Source organism: Miscanthus floridulus, chromosome 19 (assembly GCF_019320115.1).
Source record: "Miscanthus floridulus cultivar M001 chromosome 19, ASM1932011v1, whole genome shotgun sequence".
Lineage (NCBI taxonomy): Eukaryota > Viridiplantae > Streptophyta > Magnoliopsida > Poales > Poaceae > Miscanthus > Miscanthus floridulus.
The window spans coordinates 105000857-105018646 of NC_089598.1; the positions used below are offsets into that span (position 1 = coordinate 105000857).

At 52.2% G+C, this 17790-nt stretch overlaps 2 protein-coding genes across 2 annotated transcripts; both read right to left on the reverse strand.

The window, feature by feature from the left end:
* Nucleotides 1-6059: 6059 nt before the first annotated feature.
* On the reverse strand, nucleotides 6060-7185 carry LOC136526537 (uncharacterized). The gene is made up of 3 exons (XM_066519173.1): nucleotides 7123-7185; nucleotides 6957-7052; nucleotides 6060-6878 (listed from the first exon to the last, which is right to left on the reverse strand). Exons 1-3 carry the CDS (start codon nucleotides 7183-7185, stop codon nucleotides 6060-6062), a joined length of 978 nt encoding a protein of 325 aa, XP_066375270.1.
* Nucleotides 7186-10822: 3637 nt separating this feature from the next.
* On the reverse strand, nucleotides 10823-11689 carry LOC136526538 (secreted RxLR effector protein 161-like). Its single transcript, XM_066519174.1, has 3 exons — nucleotides 11574-11689; nucleotides 11060-11490; nucleotides 10823-10953 (listed from the first exon to the last, which is right to left on the reverse strand). The coding sequence occupies exons 1-3, from the start codon at nucleotides 11687-11689 to the stop codon at nucleotides 10823-10825; spliced, it is 678 nt and encodes a 225-aa protein (XP_066375271.1).
* Nucleotides 11690-17790: the final 6101 nt, after the last annotated feature.

The following is a 17790-nucleotide window of genomic DNA, read 5'->3' on the forward strand; positions in this document are numbered from 1 at the left end:
AGTCCTAGGTGTTGGCTGACTTCTTCGCGGCATGGACCAAGCTCCAAACACGACCGACGGTCGTCGATCATGAGTACTAGACGATGTACTTCGATGGGTTGCTGATGAAAAAGGGCACCGACGCGGGGCTGGTCTTCGTATCACCCCTCGGGGTCAGCCTGGGCAGTTTTTCACCGAAAACCGAACACCGAACCGAACCGAAACCGAACCGAATAATCGGTAATTCGGTTTTTTGGTTTGGTTTCGGTTTTCAGTTCTGTGAAGTTCAGTGTTTCGGTTCGGTTTCGGTTTCTGTGAATTGCAAACCGAAGTACCGAGAAACCGAAATTGATGGAGTACTGTGGTTTTTTTCCTGTTGTTTATCAAAACTAATGGAGTACCGTGGTTTATTATCAAGAATGAACTGCAAAATTGATGGAGTACTGTGGTTTATTATCAAGAATGAACTGCAAATCTGTAATGTTTGATTTGAGCATTGAATCCTGTTTGATGTTTTCTTGCATCGGTTTATTCGATTTTAACCGAAAAACCGAACTAAAAAACCGAACCAAAATTGGTCGATTTTTGAAATTTTAGCAAACCGATCGGGGGTCATTTTCTGGAAACCGAAATTTTGAAAAAACCAAAAAAACCGAACCGAACCATCGGTTAAAACCGAACGCCCAGGCTGACCTCGGGGTTCGCATGAGGTACATGGTTCGTCTCCATTTTCCCTCATCTAATAATGTGGTTGAGTATGAAGCGCTCATCAACGGCCTACGCATCGCCATCGAGTTGGGCATCCGACGCCTCGACATTCGGGGCGACTCCAAGCTGGTCGTCAACCAAGTCATGAAGGAGTCGAGCTGCCACGACGCCAAGATGGCTGCGTACTGCAAAGAAGTCCGACGAATGGAGGACAAGTTCGACGGCCTCAAACTCAATCACATCCCAAGGCGCCTCAACGAGGCGGCCGACGCACTTGCAAAAGCGATGTCCGACCGAGAGCCGGTGCCAACGAGTGTCTTCGCCAGCGACCAACACAAACCCTCAGTACGCTACGAAGGGTCGGAACAGGCCGACGATGGCCCGCCTGATCCAGCCCCGGGGCTAACCAACCGACGGCTCTGTCTGGCCCCGAGGTCATGGAGCGTGAAGAGGATCCAGCGACAGAGCCCGACCCTTTGGACGACTGTAGAACACTCTACCTCGACTACCTCCTCCGTGCTACGCTGCCGATGGACAAAACGGAAGCTCGACGACTCGCACATCGCGCTAGGTCATTCGTTCTTGTAGAGGGCGAACTCTACAAACGAAGCCACACCAAGATCCAGTAGCTCTGCATCCCCATCGAACAGGAGAAGCTTCTGCTGAGCGATATCCACGGTGGGGTCTGCGGTCACCACGCCGCGCCTAGAACCTTGGTGGGGAATGCATTCCGACAGGGCTTCTACTGGCCCACTGCAATAGCCGACGCCGAGCAGATCGTACGCACCTGCGAAGGGTGCTAGTACTATGCTCGATAAACTCACCTCCTGGCCCAGGCACTCCAGATGATCCCCATCACGTGGCCCTTCGTGGTCTGGGGGCTTGATCTGGTTGGGCCTCTCAAGAAGGCGCCCGAGGGCTACACCCACTTGCTTGTCACCATAGACAAGTTCACAAAATGGATCGAAGCTCGGCCGATCTCTGTGATCAAGTCCGAGCAAGCTGTGCTATTCTTCCTCGACATAATCCATCGCTTTGCAGTACCGAACTCGAAATTCCTCCAATTCTGCGATGAACAACACATCCGGGTTGATTGGGCCGTTGTCGCGCACCCTCGAACGAACGGGCAGGTCGAGCGCGCAAACGGCATGCTCCTACAAGGCCTCAAGCCAGGATCTTCAACCGGTTGAACAAGTTCGGCGCACGCTAGGTCGCCGAGCTCCCTACGGTGCTCTGGAGCCTAAGGACGACTCCCAGCCGAGCCACCGGCTACACACCTTTCTTCATGCTTTAGGGTTCCAAGGCCGTCCTCCCAACCGACCTCGACTATGGAGCGCCAAGCATCAGAGCACGATGAATAGGGAGCTGAGGCATCCCACGAAGATGCCATGGACCAGCTAGACGAAGCCCGCGACATCGCCCTCCTCCGTTCGGCCAAGTACCAGCAGGCGCTGCGATGGTACCACAGCCGATGGGTGCGGGACCGAGACTTCAGCGTCGAGGACCTAGTTCTCCGCCTCGTGCAGAGCAACAAGGACTGTCATAAGCTCTCTCCGCCCTGGGACTCTGGGAGGGGTCGTACGTCATCGCGGAAGTACTCCGGCCAGACACCTACAAATTGAAACCCATCGACGATGAGGTCTCCACCAACGCCTGGAACATTGAGCAGCTACGTCGTTTTTACCCTTAAATAAACACATACTTTCTCTTATCAGTTTTGTCATCAAAATCCCCGATCTTTCGTGACATCCAACCCCTGCAAGTGCGAGGGGTCGAGCCTCACTCGGGGGCTGGTACGAGCACGTTTACCTTGCAAAAACATTCTATGTGTTATCTTGCAAACATTCTCTGTGTTTTTCCTCTCTTCTCACGGTAAGTCCTAAGGGCAAGGATTTCGAGGACAAGATCTGAGTATAACTGGTAGGACTGTGGGAAACCCACGCCCCAATGGCTACGGTCTCTTAGCTCACCAGCATGATCAGAATTGTCTCCCCCGCTCTCCGAGTCTTTTGCGACCGTAACTATGGGAAGAGTCGGAAGGCATTAAAACTCTTGCCAAAAAGACGGAGAAGAGCTAAAAAGTTGTTTGCCATAACGAAATTTGAGAACATGTTCAGTTTTTGCACAAATTCATCGCTTACAAAGTGATTTCATTACGAAAAGGGACTGATGTATTCATGAGTACATAAAACTGTTCACACGGGGGCTCCCCCACAACTTATTCGATTACAGCTTCTGACCATTTCTACTCTAAAGTACTATACGATCGCCGCGCCATGCTCTCCATTGGCAACGTCCTACCGCTCCGAGGGATCCCTGAGGGTGCCGCCGTCTACAACGTTGAGCACCACGTCGATGATCGTGGCACCTCCGTCAGGGCATCCAGGGACTACGCCATCGTGATCAGTCGCAACCCTGACAACGACGTCTGGACGGGCGGCGCTTCTCGCCGAAGAAAGGCCACCATGGCTAATGGATGTCTCTAACATGTCATCAAGCTTCATGAACTGGCCGATCTGAGCGGCCGCAAGGACAAAGCCCCCCACCAACGTAGTCCTAGGCGGCTTCCCCACAAACAAGACTTGCCCGGAGAAGATTCGCAAGAAGAGCTTGCCATACGGCTCCATCCCGACGAAGGCCTCACGGACGACGACAAAACCAATGATGCTCAGCACCCGCAGTGCGCCTCCTCCTTCGGCGGAAGTGGTCCCTTCTCGGCAAAAGGCGGCCGACACCATCTCATCTACGTTGGATGACCTCCATCTCGACATCGCGCTCTGGATTCACAAGCGGATCAGTGAGTTTTCTCTCCCTAGCATTACCCTCTCACTTAGGAACTGTTGTGATGCACGAATGCATTTGGTGAGAAGGAGAGGAGGTTGCAGCTCCAGAATAGACGAAGGAATGGGGACGAGAACCCGCTCCCTCCCCCTATTTAAGGAGGAGACGCAACAGCGGAGGAAAGGCGAAAGGTTAGGATGAAAAACCCTCCCCCTCCCCCTATTCAATGCAGATGGGAAATCGGTGTTGACGGGAATTCGAGGGGACGCGCCTAGACCGACGGGACGTGCTCTGATCGACGAGATATCGCCTGGTCAAACAAGACGTTGCCTGGGCATGGCCCACCACTACCGCACGCCGGGCGCAAGATTCAGGGCGCACCCGCATGCAGGCGACTCTTCGCTTCCCCAGGTAGGACCTGGAAGGACCCGACGATGGAACCCCCGTCAAGGGGGCCCAACGGGCCTCCTGGGTCGATCGGACGACCCACGTAAAACAACGAACGAACGGCCGCCGAAAGATAAGCACCTCTATTTACTTACTTTGCGTGTTAATTTCATTACCGAGCCTCCGACCCCAGCAACAGTAGGGGCACGGACATCACTCGGGGGCTGTGAAGAGTGTCTACTTGCTTAGACGTCCTCTTCGCCCGACCCTTCCTTACGTTGAAAACCGGGGACACAGGGTGCGGGTGTAAAACTTTGAGTAAAACTGGACGAACCGTGAAACCCTACGCCCCAGCGGCTATGGTGTCTTTGTTCACCAGCATAATCGAATTCACAGTTCCCCGTACCCCAAGCTTCAGCATCCGCCTCCTCAAGAAGGGTTTGGAGGGGTCCGCCTGCAGAATCTCCTCCAAGGAGAAGCTGTGAGGTCGCCTAAAGTCAATCGAACGGCTCGAATCGCCGCCGAGAGAAAAAATGAAAAACTGCGATGCTCGTGCAGGTCACGCCGGCCCCATCGCAAACGTCGAACCCGAATCCCGCACGGACATGTCCGGTAAGAGCTTATGGTCGCTCATGCCACCAAGGTAACATTACCAACCCTCGCTTTCGCTTCAATTAAATCGTACATTAATCCCATACATCCAAACGTTGCATATGCAATCGCTGCATCTCAACGCTTCGTGTCGCGTCACGAAGTGGTACCCGCCTCATTTGATATGAGCGGCAACTGACCGAGGTTCGAAGGCCGGCCCACAAAGGGCTCGAGGCTGCCTCACGTCAAATAGAGCCAAGGGAGAAAAATCGAGATGAGCCCCAGCGGCCTTGCCCGATCCCGCTCAGAAGCTAACACGGACATCTCGACCTTTCTCGTTCGATTCTAACCTCGAGCCAAACCCACAGAATCTCCATCGAGGAGAGACCAACGGGCCACCTGAGCCTATCGAACGGCTCGGGCATCTGCTGGGAGGCGACTTAAGTAGTGGAATGCCACATGAGGGCTCTGCCGACCCCGTCAGCGAATGGACCCGGATTCCACACGAACATGCCTGTTAATGAGCTCATAGAGTGCGACACTCGAGCCGTCGAGGCCAGTGTCGTCAGCTTAGCCCCTTCGATTGCGAAAACCGAGGACGGGGTGACGCGAAACATGGCCGACCCCTATCAGACCCCAAGGGGCTCGGGGGCTCGAGCCGCTCGATCCAAGAACGAGAGACCGAGGCTCGAAGGCTGGCCCGTGAAGGGTCCAAGGCCGCCTCGCGTCAAACAAGAGCCAGGGGAGAAAACGCAAATGAGCCTCAGCGGCCTTTGCCCAACCCGCATTGAGGCAGATAGGGTCATCTCAACCTTCTAGTTCAATCCAGCCTTTAGCCGAGCCCATAGAATCCCCATTGTGGGGGAATCTTTGGAAGGCAGGTCAAGGAGCAACAGAACGCCACCCGAGGGCTTTGCCAACCCTGTCACAAAGCAACGGGATCAAATTCTGTTCGAACATCCCCGTTAGCGAGCTCATCAAGCACGTCACTCGAGCCGTCGAGGCAAGTGACGCCACCTCAACCCCTCCAGTTGTGGAAACCGTGGATGGGGAGATAGTCACACAACGAGACGACCCTTGATCGAATCCCCGCCACGCGCGGGGCTCGGGGAAGGCTGGGCCAGCAATGAGACCAAACGAACGGTCATGGAACGATCGTTAAAATCCTAAGTAAGGGGTACGTGCAAATACAAGAGTAAGTTTGCTACCCTCGCTTCGGTCTCCAGTAACATTCGGCCCCAGCGACCGCAAAGGCTCGAATCTCACTCGGGGGCTGATAAAGGTATGAATACCTCCCTTTTTCGAAATAGTCGTTGTGTCAGACCTCTTCCTCACGTTAAGGTTAGCGGCAAGGTTTGTGGGAACAGATAAACGAGCATGCCTGGTAAGACTGCAAAAAAACCCACGCCCCGACGGCTATGGTAACTTTGCTCACCAGCATAATCGAAATTTCCCCCTTATACACCTCGGGGCCTATGGTCTTAATGAACGAAAGGGTCAGATCGCATAAACCTTTTTTCTCGAATGCAAAAGGGAAGAAAGTAAGATCAAACAAACCAAAAAAAATTATGAAACTGTTTACGGATACAAAAGTACCGACACTTGCCCATAGATTACAGATAAATGTTTATCAGACTTATTCGACTAACTACTTCCTCGGAGGGAGAACTGTCTTTCAGCCTATTCGCCAGGTTCCACGCAATAGGAGTCACCGCCTTCTCAATCTCATTCAGCTCGGAGTTTTCATAGCCAGGTGCGAAGCCGAGGCTCATTGCCTCCAAGTTAACTTCCTGATCATAATGAGAGCGGGCAACATCAAATGCTTGGGTGATCCTAGAGTGAAAGGGGTTCTTCTCAAGCTGGCGCACCCGTGCCATGATATCTACGGCATGGGCCGTAAGTGAGCCGATTTCCTCCGGCCGCGCCACCCCCAGGTCATCGAAAACCACCTCGATGGCGACGCGCAGGAGATCCTGCTCATCACTCTCGGCCTGAAGAATCCCCCACACCTCGGCAAGCTCCGTGCCCAGCCCGACAGAGATGCTCTCGACCTCCAGCCTTAAGGCAACCGTGGCTCCAACATCCGCCTGGAGGGAGCTGACCCCGTGACGTACCTCGTCGCGCTCTCGGACGGCCTTGTCCCGCTCCTCGCGGGCCGTGCCACGCTCCAAGCGGAGTCTTTCTGCAGTCTGGCGTAGCTCGTCTTGCTCCCTGCGTAGCCGGGCAACCACCTCGGCATCTAGGTTCGCCTTCTGTTGCAGGGCCGCGGACCTCTCCTCGGCTTCCAGCTTGAGATCCCACTCCCACTCTAGCTCTTCCAGGAGGTCGACGGCCCGCTGACAGGCCTCGGCATCCTTTTGGAGCAACTCGTCCCACTCCTTTCGGACCCTGGCGGTCGCCTCCTCGTCCTGCTGCACCCTCGCCGACAGATCCTAGAACATCCCATGAATCTCCGTGTCCCAACGCGCCTCAGCTTCCTGCTGTTGGGCAGCAGCAAGCTGGGCGCTCACATCTCCGCGCAGTCGGGCCTCCTTGGTGAGGCGGTCCCATTCCACCTTCTGCTCATGGAGGAACCGGGATTTCTCCCGGCTACGAGCAATGAGGGACTGAAAAGAAGACCAGTGTCAAAAATACAAAAATACATGAAGAAAGTGAGAGGGAAGATCAAGCGAATACCCGGCCATTGGGAACGATGATGTCACGCAGGACGCCCCTGGCCTGGTTCAGGACATCCATCATCGCTGGGATCCCTTCATCGAGTCTCCCCCGCTCTATGCTCTCAGTAGCATCGTCGAGTGAGAAGAGAGTCGACGTTGGGTCATGGGGAAACATCCACTGGAGCGGCGACCATAGCATGGCTCGATCCATGATGAAAGCCAAGGGCATGTCGGCAAGGTTCTGGGGTGAGGCGGTGTTCATCCTCAACCACGTGCCCACCAAGGCCCTAAAGGGTAAGACGTCGTTCGAAGCTTGGTATGGACGCAAGCCGAGCGTGTCCTTCCTCCGGACGTTCGGCTGCATCGGCCACGTCAGGAAGACGAAGCCGGTCTTCACCAAGCTGGAGGACAGGAGCACACCGATGGTGCTCCTGGGCTACGAGGAAAGCACCACGGCGTACCGGCTCTACGACCCACGCGGAGGCAAGGTGATTGTCTCATGCGACGTCGTGTTCGACGAGAAGACGGCCTTGGATTGGGACAGTCCGGGCTCAGGGGAAGCTGGTGACTTCACCAGCACCATCGTCGTCGAGCACTTGGTCATCCACGGTGGTGGAGACGCTGGAGAGGAGGTGCCAACCACTCCAGCAACGGAGCCGGGCACTCCTGGGGCGGTGCCGAGCACTCTAGGAGTGGTGCCAAGCTGTCCTGCAGTGGTGCCGACCACTCCAAGACGGGTGTCGAACGCTCCCGTACGGAGCAAAGAGGCCTTGCAGTGGTGCCGACCACTCCGAGACTGGTGCCGGAGTGGTGACGAGCAGACCAGGAGTAGTGCCGAGCACTGCAGCCGGGGTGCCGAGCACTCCAGGTGTTGTGCTGACTCCGACAGAACAGGGGACTCCATCGACGCTGATCGAGTTCGCCTCACCTCCAAGCGACATCACAGAGTTCGTGGATGCTTTCCACGATGGTCAGGAGGTGCGGTTCCGCAGGCTGGACGACATTGTCGGCGGCACATGATCCTCAGGCCTAGCTGGTCGGCTGCTCAATGACCTAGAGCTGCTTCTCATCAGTGTAGAAGAACCACCCACATTCGCGCTAGCCGAGCGTGATACAAATTGGCGACGGGCGATGCTGGAGGAGATGAAGGCGATCGAGGAAAACAAGACTTGAAAGCTCGTTGATCCACCTTCAGGATGTTGTCCGATCAGCCTAAAGTGGGTGTACAAGGTCAAGCGGAACGAGCACAACGCCATTGTCAAGCACAAAGCGCGCCTCGTCGCCCGAGGCCTTGTCCAGCGCGAGGACATAAACTTCGAGAAAGTCTTTACGCTGGTAGCGCGCTTTGGCAGCAGTGAAGGACTAGCGCGTCCATCACCTGGATGTAAAATCGACGTTCCTCAACGGCGAGCTAGCGGAGACCGTCTTTGTCAGGCAACCTCCGGGTTTCGTCGTCAAGGGAGCGAAGCACAGGGTACTCCGACTGCGCAAGGCGCTCTACGGGCTGTGGCAGGCCCCACGAGCATGGAACGCCAAGCTCGACGCCACGCTGGGTGAGCTTAGGTTCACGCGATGCGCAACCAAGCACGTGCTCTACACGCGACGACGGGGGAAGGAGGAGCTCATCATCGGTGTGTATGTGGACGACTTGATCGTCACCGACGTGCGTGCGGAGGACATCAATAGCTTCAAGCGCGAGATGGCGGCTCGTTTTTGAATGAGCGATCTCGACGCGCTCTCCTACTACCTCGGCATTAAGGTAAGATAGGGGAAGGAGGCGCTCACGCTCGGTCAGAGCGCGTACGCCTCAAAGATGTTGGAGCGGAGCGGCATGGCTGAGGGCAAGCCGTGCGTGACTCCGATGAAGGAGCGGCTGAAGCTGACGAAGGCCAGTACTGCTGTGAAAGTAGATGCAATACTCTACCAGATTATCGTCGACGGTCTGCGCTACCTAGTCCACAAGAGGCTGGACATTGCGTTCATCGTGGGCTACGCCAGCCGCTTCATGGAGGATCCCCGAGAAGATCACTGGGTTGCGGTAAAGCGGCTGTTGTGCTACGTCAAGGGGACGGTGGATCAGGGGATCATCTTCCCCAAGACCGGTGGAAGTAGGTTGCAGCTCACTGTGTTCAGCGATGCAGACATGGCAGAGGACATCGACGGATGGCGAAGCACCTCTGGCGTGCTCGTCTTCCTCGGGTCGGCTCCAATCTCATGGCTGTCGCTGAACAGAAGCTAGTGGTGTTGTCCATGTGCGAGGCAGAGTACGTGGCGACGGCCATAGCGGCGTGCCAAGCTGTATGGCTGCGTCGGCTGCTAGGCGAGCTGACCGGTGTGGAAGCTCACCCACCAGCACTGATGGTGGACAACCAGCCCGCCATCGCCCTCGCGAAGAATCCAATCCTCCATGATCGGAGCAAGCACATCGACGTCAAGTTCCACTTCCTTAGGGACTGTATCGATGGAGGGCAGATCCTCATCGAGTTCGTCGAAACTGGTTGGCAACTCGCGGGCATCCTCCCCAAGCCGCTCGGCCGTCTTCGACTCACGGAGCTGAAGAAGATGATAGGCATGGAAGGGGTTCTAGGGTTAGCAGTAGGATTATAAGAAGAATTGTTAAGTAATCTGCTGCTCCCCTGTGTGAACGTACAGCAAGGGGCAGGCGCCGAAAGGGCTCCCTGCTGCTGCACTGTAGACGCTGCACGGGCAGGCGCCGAAAGGCTCCCCTGCCGCACTATAGCCACAGCAGGAGCAGACGCCAAAGTCAGCCCTGCTGTCATATCTAGTCACTATAGCAGCATGGCAGCCTAACATATCTGTGCACTAGGATTAGATGAGTATAGTTGTATATATAGCTTCCCACTGCAACTCAGTAAAGAGAGTGAGTTCAGTTTTGCCATCTCCTCTGTAGAGCATCGGCCAACGCTGGTGTTTATGCTGTGTGCGCGCGCTCTGTTCTCCCATCCTTCTTCTACCTCTAGCCATAGTGTGTGGTCGGCAATGCAGGGGAGTGATCAGCTCACCCATGCCAGAGATCCAGGGGCAACAGTTTTGTCTGACTTGATCAATTGTTAACAGGCTGCTTGAACCGCCATTTTCTAAGGATGCAACATAAATTGTCTCACCAGCATACAAAATTAGAAGAAAATAAGGTAAGGTATTAGCAAAGAAAACTAGTTAATAGGATGCTTAATCTTCAAGCAGATCAGTGTCCGCGATACCTTCAAGCAAATTAATGTTCTCCATGTGGTCATTGTCTCTGGCAAATTCAGTACGATTGTTCTCTCTATTGGTCCTCGATCTCCCTGCACAGGTGAGCAATCAGCTCACTAGCACCCACACACACTCAAGGCCGGAGGTTGAAGAAAGGGTGAGAACAGAGTGCACACACACACTCGAGCAGCAGCTATGCAGCTCTGAATATGGCAGCAAACTGAACTGCTCTTTCCATTACTAAACAAGCTGATATATACACAACTCTAATCAATTACAAGTCAAAAAAAACTCTAATCAATTACAGCTACACCTGCTATTGCTACAGAGTGAACTGTACACTTAAAAGATTGCTAAGGTTGCTGCTGCACAAAGTGGATTGTACACTTAAAAAGTTGCTATGCAGCAGGCCCCCTTTTTAAGTGTACAGTGGAGTGTGAAGCTGCCGCAAAAGGCTGGAGAGTGCAGCAGATTATCTCACAAATCTTCCCCTAATACTGCTGCCTCTACTCCTTGGTCTTGAGCTCCACCATGCCAATCTTGTTCTTCAGTTCTGAGAACCAAAGGCGTCCAAGTGGCTTGGTGAGGATGTTCGCGAGCTGTCGGTCGGTCTCGACAAACTCGAGGATGATCCGTCCTCCATCAACGCAATCCCGAAGGAAATGAAACTTGATGTCGATGTGCTTGCTCTGGTCGTGGAGGACATGGTTCTTGGCGAGGGCGATGGCAGGCTGATTGTCCACCATTCAGAGCTGGCGGACGAGCTTCCTCGCCGGTCTGCTCGCACAGCAGCCAGCATAGCCAGACCGCTTGGCACGCCGTTGTGGCCGCCGCGACATACTCCACTTCACACGTAGACAACGCCACCACCTTCTGCTTCAGTGGCTGCCACGAAATCAGGGCCGAACCAAGGAAGACGAGCACACCAAAGATGCTCCGCCGCCCATCAATGTCGTCCGCCATGTCAGCATCGCTGAAGACTGTGAGCCGTAGCCCACCTCCGTCGTCGGTCTTGGGGAGTGCATCGTTGAAGACTGTGAGCCGCAGCCCACCTTCGTCGCCGGTCTTGGGAAAGACGATCCCCTGATCCACTGTCCCTTTGACGCAGCACAGCAGTCGTTTCACTGCAATCCAATGATCCTCGCGGGGATCCTCCATGAACCGACTGACATACCTGAATGCAAATGTGATGTCCGGCCGGGTATGAGTCAGATACCATAGCCCGCCGACGTGTCCGACCGTGTTTGAGTCAGATACCGTAGCCCGCCGACGATGCTCCGATAACACGTCGCGTCCACCTTCGCTGCGGTGCTGTTCTTTGACAGCTTCAGCCTTTCCTCCATTGGATTCACGCACAGCTTGCAGTCTACCATGCCGCCACGCTCTAGTAGCTTCTTCACGTAGGCGTGCTGGCCTAGGGAGATGGAGTCGACTCCCCTGCTTCACCTCGATGCCGAGGTAGTAGGAGAGTTGGCCGAGGTCGCTCATGTGGAACCGAGCCGCCATCTCACGCTTGAAGGTCGTCGATGTCCTCCGCGCGTGCTCCAGTGATGATCATGTCGTCCACATACACGCCAACGACGAGCTCCTCCTTCCCCGTAGCCGCGTGTAGAGCGCGTGCTCTGTTGCTCAACATGCGGACCCAAGCGCGCGCAGCGTGGCGTTGAGTTTGGCGTTCCATGCCCACGGGGCTTGCCGCAGCCCGTGGACCGCCTTGTGCAGCCACAACACCTTGTGTTCTGCTCCCTTGATGGCGAAGCCCGGAGCTTGCTTGATGAAGACCGTCTTCACCAGCTCACCGTTAAGGAACGCCGATTTCACGTCCAGGTGGTGAACGCGCCACTCCTTGGCCGCTGCCAAAGCCAGCAGCAGACGGACAGACTCCACGCACGCCACCAGCGTAAAGACTTCCTCGAAGTCGATGCCCTCACGTTGGATGAAGCCAAGGGCAATGAGACGCGCCTTGTGCTTGACGATGGCGCCGCGCTCGTCCCGCTTCACCTTGTAGACCCACTTCAGCCCAATCGACCAGCAGCTTGGAGGTGAATCAACGAGCTCCCACGTCTCATTGTCTTCAATGGCCTTCATCTCCTCCAACATCGCCCGCCTCCAATTGGAATCCTGCTCGGGCTGCGCAAACGTGGGTGGCTCCTCTGCGCTAACAAGGAGCAGCTCCTAATCGCCGAGTAGTTGGCTCGCCAAGCCTAGTGCAGCCGAGTCACCGACAAGGTTGTCCATGGTGCGGAAGCGTACTCGTCGATGTTGCTCGGAGGAGAGGTGAGCTCGACCGGCGTTGCTGGAGGCATCCCGCCATCCCCTGTCCTGCCGCAGCAGGGGACAGTGGTGGAGGCGTGTGCGCAATCAGCTCACTAGCACCCCCACACACACTCACAGCTTGAGGTTGAAGAAAGGGTGTGAACAGAGTGCACACACACACCCTGAGCAGCAGCTATGCAGCTCTGAATATGCAGCAAACTGAACTGCTCTTTCCATTACTAAACAAGTTGATATATACACAACTCTAATCAATTACAGCTACACCTGCTACTGCTACAGAGTGAACTGCACACTTAAAAGGCTGCTAAAGTTGCTGCTGCACAAAGTGGACTGTACACTTAAAAAGTTGCTATGCAGCAGGGCCCTTTTTAAGTGTACAGTGGAGTGTGCAGCTGCTGCAAAAGGCTGGAGAGTGCAGCAGATTATCTCACACTCCCACTTGATTACTCGTTAACATGCTGCTTGAACCAGATATTTCTGCGAATGCACCATAACCTATTTCACCAACACACAGAAAATGAGGATAAATAGGTAAATAAGTTCTTTTTAAAGAGAAGCCGGCAGATTAAACTGCAGTTCTTTATATTAATAAAGGAGGAGTAAAAAAGGTAAATAAGCCTTAGATAGGAGTGCTTGGAAAACAACTATTCACGTGCCTGAACCTGAACCTTGATTGCTTCTGCTGGGTTTCAACTCTAGCCTACCCCAACTTGTTTGTGAGTTAAAGGCTTTGTTGTTGTTGTTGTAAGGTATTAGCAAGGCAAACTAGTTAACAGGACACTTAATCTTCAAGCAGATCAATGTTCATGATACCTTGAGGCAAATTAATGCTCCCCAAGTTGTTATTGTCCCTGGTAGCTTCAGCATAACCGTTCTGCCTGACTTGATCACTTGTTAACAGGCTGCCTGAACCAGAGGTTCCTAACTATGCACGGTAAGCTATCTCACCAGCACACAAAATAAACGACAAAAAGGTAAGGTATCAACAAGGCAGACTACTTAACAGAGCGCTTAATCTTCAAACAAATCAACATTGATAATACCTTCAAGCAAAATTAACGTTCCCCACATTGTCATTGGCTCTGGCAGCTTCAGAATGATTGTTCTCTCCCACTTGACCACTTGCTAACATGCTGCTTGAACCAGAGCTTTCTGTGGATGCACCATAACCTAGTTCACCAGCACACAGGAAGGAGGATAAAATGGTAAATAAGTAGCACGGCAAACAAGTTAACAGGACGCCTCATCTTCAATTATTCATGCAGACCAATGCTCATGATACCTTCAAGGAAATCAATGCTCCCACGGTGTTATTGTCTCTGTCAGTTTCAGCACGATTATTCTCTCCCACTTGATCACTTGTAAAGCTGCTTGAACCAGAGATTTCTATGGATGCACCACCAGGAGTTTCAGGGGCTTCATTTGGATCCCCTTCATCTGTGATAACAATATTGTTCTTCCCAGGCCACTGATGTTCGCTCATGAACTGCCAACGTTTCTTTTTCTCAGAGAATATTCTCTGCAGGTTATTTTCATACTTATCCCACACACACACACAGACTGTGTCCTCTCTGTAGTTTCCAGATGTGCATGTGCACATGTCAGTCTTCAGCGCCACTGTGTCCACCGACCTTTTCTTCATCTTTGTCCACAGCCTTAAGGGGTACACTTCCCCGTCTGTCTCAACTCTGGGTGTGATGGATTCAGAAGTGGCTTCATCATGCGCTGATATTATCAGCTCAGGAATTGATTTTCTGCTGGCATTCTCTTGGCGCTGTCCTCCTTGCTTTGCATTCCGGTGGTGCAATCAATGTTTCTATATCACATTTGAGGAGAAAATTGTCAAGCAAGGGACAAAGTTAGGCCACAGTATTAAAGGTCCAACTAACACAGCAATTTAAAGTGGCACTTTAGCAAAAGAACACCGTATGAGATCAGTTCAGCCATAGGTGTCAAGAGCTGAATGGAATTCAAGGAGGTGAGTTGTTTATGGTCCTTGGGGTACCAAGGGAAGGGTAACATAAGGTTAAGACCATCCCCCACCCACCCACACACACAAAAAGTTTAAGGCATGTTATCAGCCAGATGAAGCTAGAAACAGGAAGGGCAGGTGCCGATTTGTCAGATTCCACAATAAATTACCAGAACGCATATAGATCCCACAAGGGCAAAACAAACACACACACACATGCCAACAAAAATGCTTTGAACTAATGGATACTAAAGAACATGGAAGTGTGACACACACATGCCAACAAAAATGCTTTGAACTAATGGATACTAAAGACCACGGAAGTGTGAGCCAAAAATACGCCGAACAGAAGGGTGGCGAAGACTTTTAATGCCAACAGAAAAGATACGAGCGAGCGAACAAGTTGTCAACTTGTGCTGCTTAATCACAACTATCCTAAACGACGTCTTTCTCTTCAATGTATTGAATGTTCAAGGTAACAAAATTAGTGCTTCCCTTGAAAGCTCAAATATTAGAAAATCAAGCTTATAAGGAAGCTTTACTGGATGGGGCCTTTGGTACAAATAATCAATTAATCACCCACCTGGAGATGGCTGCCTATATGCTTCGCAGTTAAACCATTTATATTCATCAGGTGGAGGATCCCCTCAGGTGTGTTAGCCACCCAAAGAAAATAAACAGCACATGGTCATGTTTTAGCTAATAAAATAACAAATAGCTAATTCAGATTTGAAGCCATGTGTAGGTATGAGCTATACTTACACTCGTCCCCCCCAAGAGCTTCGACAGCCTCCAAGAACTTTTCATGGAGCTCAATGGTCCATGTGATCCGATTCCGCTTCTTTGGCTTTTCATATCCATTGCTTTCAGGATCGGATAAATCGTTTCTCTCTAGGATAAGCACTTCCTTGGGCTTTTCAGTAGATGATGAAACCATTCCATTTCTGGTACTATTAAGAGTTGGTCCTTGAGGTGCTGCCTTTTTAGACTTGTGTTCCAGTGCTTGGTGCCACAGAATGCTGAAGCTTCTTCTGTCCAGTGGCTTCAGCACATGGAAGCATGCACCCAGGTTCATACATTTGGAAAGTGCCTATTCATCGTCACAAGAACACATTGTGTCAACAAGGAGGAATAACCCTTGGACGGTGAGTTTGGGATAGGTGAGAAATTCTTAAAAAAATAGGGCTCCAAATATAAACTCTTACCGGTAAGAGGGACTTGGAAGTTCACTCAGTATGTAATAATGGAGCAGATCAGAGTTTGCCGAAGTGCCTGGTGCCATAATGTTAAGATTAACCTCCACCAATACCAAAACAACCTCCGCATCTTTAGCAGCCCCGCGTTTAATGAAATCCAGGGCCGCTCCTGCTGTTTGGAAGGGGAAAACTATGCAGCGATAAAGGTAATAAAATTAAAATATTTGGAAAATTCATACCACAGTGTATGTAGCACTGTTCTACAATTAATGGACACTGCACTTGACAAATAGGCCCAACAAATAATTTTTAATTAGACTCCTAAGCAAAACTTCATGGTGGGAAATTCCAGCAAGACAGTGTGAAATCACTTTATTTCAATGGTAAGTTGACCTGTATTTGGACTGGTGCACAACAAAAGTTAGTAGAGAGATACAGGAGATATGGTGACTTAAGCAATACATGAGAACCCAAAGTCAAGACTATATTTTTCTATGCAAAAGCTTGTAACCATGTTGCTTTCAGGGTGTCACACTCTTTGAGGTATGAGGAATTAGTTTTAAAGAAAAAACTAGTATGAAACTGGGTAAAACATACTAACAGATACATGCAAACCTCTACTGTTCTATTTCTTCCTCTTTGTTTCAGATTTGTAGCGTCAAATTTGACATGCTAAGTATGGATGCAATTTCAGGAACCACTGAGCATCAAACTGTGATGGCAGTAATTGCCACAGCACTTGGTTTTGGAATGTCCGTGGGGTATTTACATATTTACCATTATTACGGATGTCATCTTAACATGTGTCACTGACACATGAGTTACTGACATGGTATTTTATATACCACTCACCTCGTAATGATGGTACAAAAGAACATGCAGAAAATGAGGGCAAAGGACAACAAAATCGCATTAAATGAAGCCCTGGCAGATTCGGTGCCATTAGTTAGTATCATAACATAATAATATAGCAGTCCCCTGGGACACGAATATATGTCATACTACAGCTACACCTGCTACTGCTACAGAGTGAACTGTACACTTTAAAAGTTGCTGCTGCATAGAGTCAGTGGATTGTACACTTTAATAGTTGCTATGCAGCAGGCCCCTTTTAAAGTGTACAGTGGAGTGTGCAGCTGCTGCAAAAGGCTGGATAGTGCAGCAGATTATCTCACAAATCTTCCCCTAATCCTGCTGCCTCTACTCCTTAGTCTTGAGCTCCACCATGCCAATCTTGTTCTTCAACCGAAGGCGCCCAAGTGGCTTGGTGAGGATGTCCGCGAGCTGTCGGCCGGTCTCGACGAACTCGAGGATGATCTGTCCTCCATCGATGCAATCCCGAAGGAAATGAAACTTGACGTCGATGTTCTTGGCAAGGGCAAGGGTGGGCTGATTGTCCACCATCAGAGCTGGCGGACGAGCTTCCTCACCGGTCAGCTCGCCCAGTAGCCGACGCAGCCAGACCACCTGGCACGCCATTGTGGCTGCCGCGACATACTCCGCTTCGCACGTAGACAACACCACCACCACCACCACCTTCTGTGACTGCCATGAAATCGAGGCCAAACCAAGGGAGACGAGCACGCCAGAGGTGCTCTGCCGTTCATCAATGTCGCTCGCCATGTCAGCATCGCTGAAGACTGTGAGCCGCAACCCACCTCCGTCGTCGGTCTTGGGGAGTGCCTCGCTAAAGACTATGAGCCACAGCCCACTTCTGCCACCGTGCTTGGGGAAGATGATCCCCTGATCAACCGTCCCCTTGACAAAGCGCAGCACCCGCTTCACCGCAATCCAATGATCCTCACGAGGATCCTCCATGAACCGACCGACATACTCGACCGCAAACGTGATGTCTGGTTGGGTATGAGTCAGATAGCGTAGCCCGCCGACGATGCTCCGGTAGTGCGTCGCGTCCACCTTCGCCGTGGTGCTGTGCTTTCATAGCTTCAGCCTTTCCTCCATTGGAGTCGCGCATGGCTTGCTGTCCGCTATACCGCCACGTTCCAGCAGCTTCTCTGCGTAGGCGCAC

Excerpts from the sequence above, each read along its gene's own strand:
- LOC136526537 (XM_066519173.1), bottom strand. The coding sequence starts at position 7,185 with ATGATGGATGTCCTGAACCAGGCCAGGGGCGTCCTGCGTGACATCATC. Across the intron at positions 7,053-7,122 it reads TCATCGTTCCCAATGGCCGG|TCCCTCATTGCTCGTAGCCG; the intron begins GTATTCGCTTGA and ends TCTTCTTTTCAG. Across the intron at positions 6,879-6,956 it reads AGGCCCGACTGCGCGGAGAT|GATCTGTCGGCGAGGGTGCA; the intron begins GTGAGCGCCCAG and ends GGGATGTTCTAG.
- LOC136526538 (XM_066519174.1), bottom strand. The coding sequence starts at position 11,689 with ATGGTAGACTGCAAGCTGTGCGTGAATCCAATGGAGGAAAGGCTGAAG. Across the intron at positions 11,491-11,573 it reads AGCATCGTCGGCGGGCTACG|GTATGTCAGTCGGTTCATGG; the intron begins GTATCTGACTCA and ends ATTTGCATTCAG. Across the intron at positions 10,954-11,059 it reads TCGTCCGCCAGCTCTGAATG|GACGGATCATCCTCGAGTTT; the intron begins GTGGACAATCAG and ends GCGTTGATGGAG.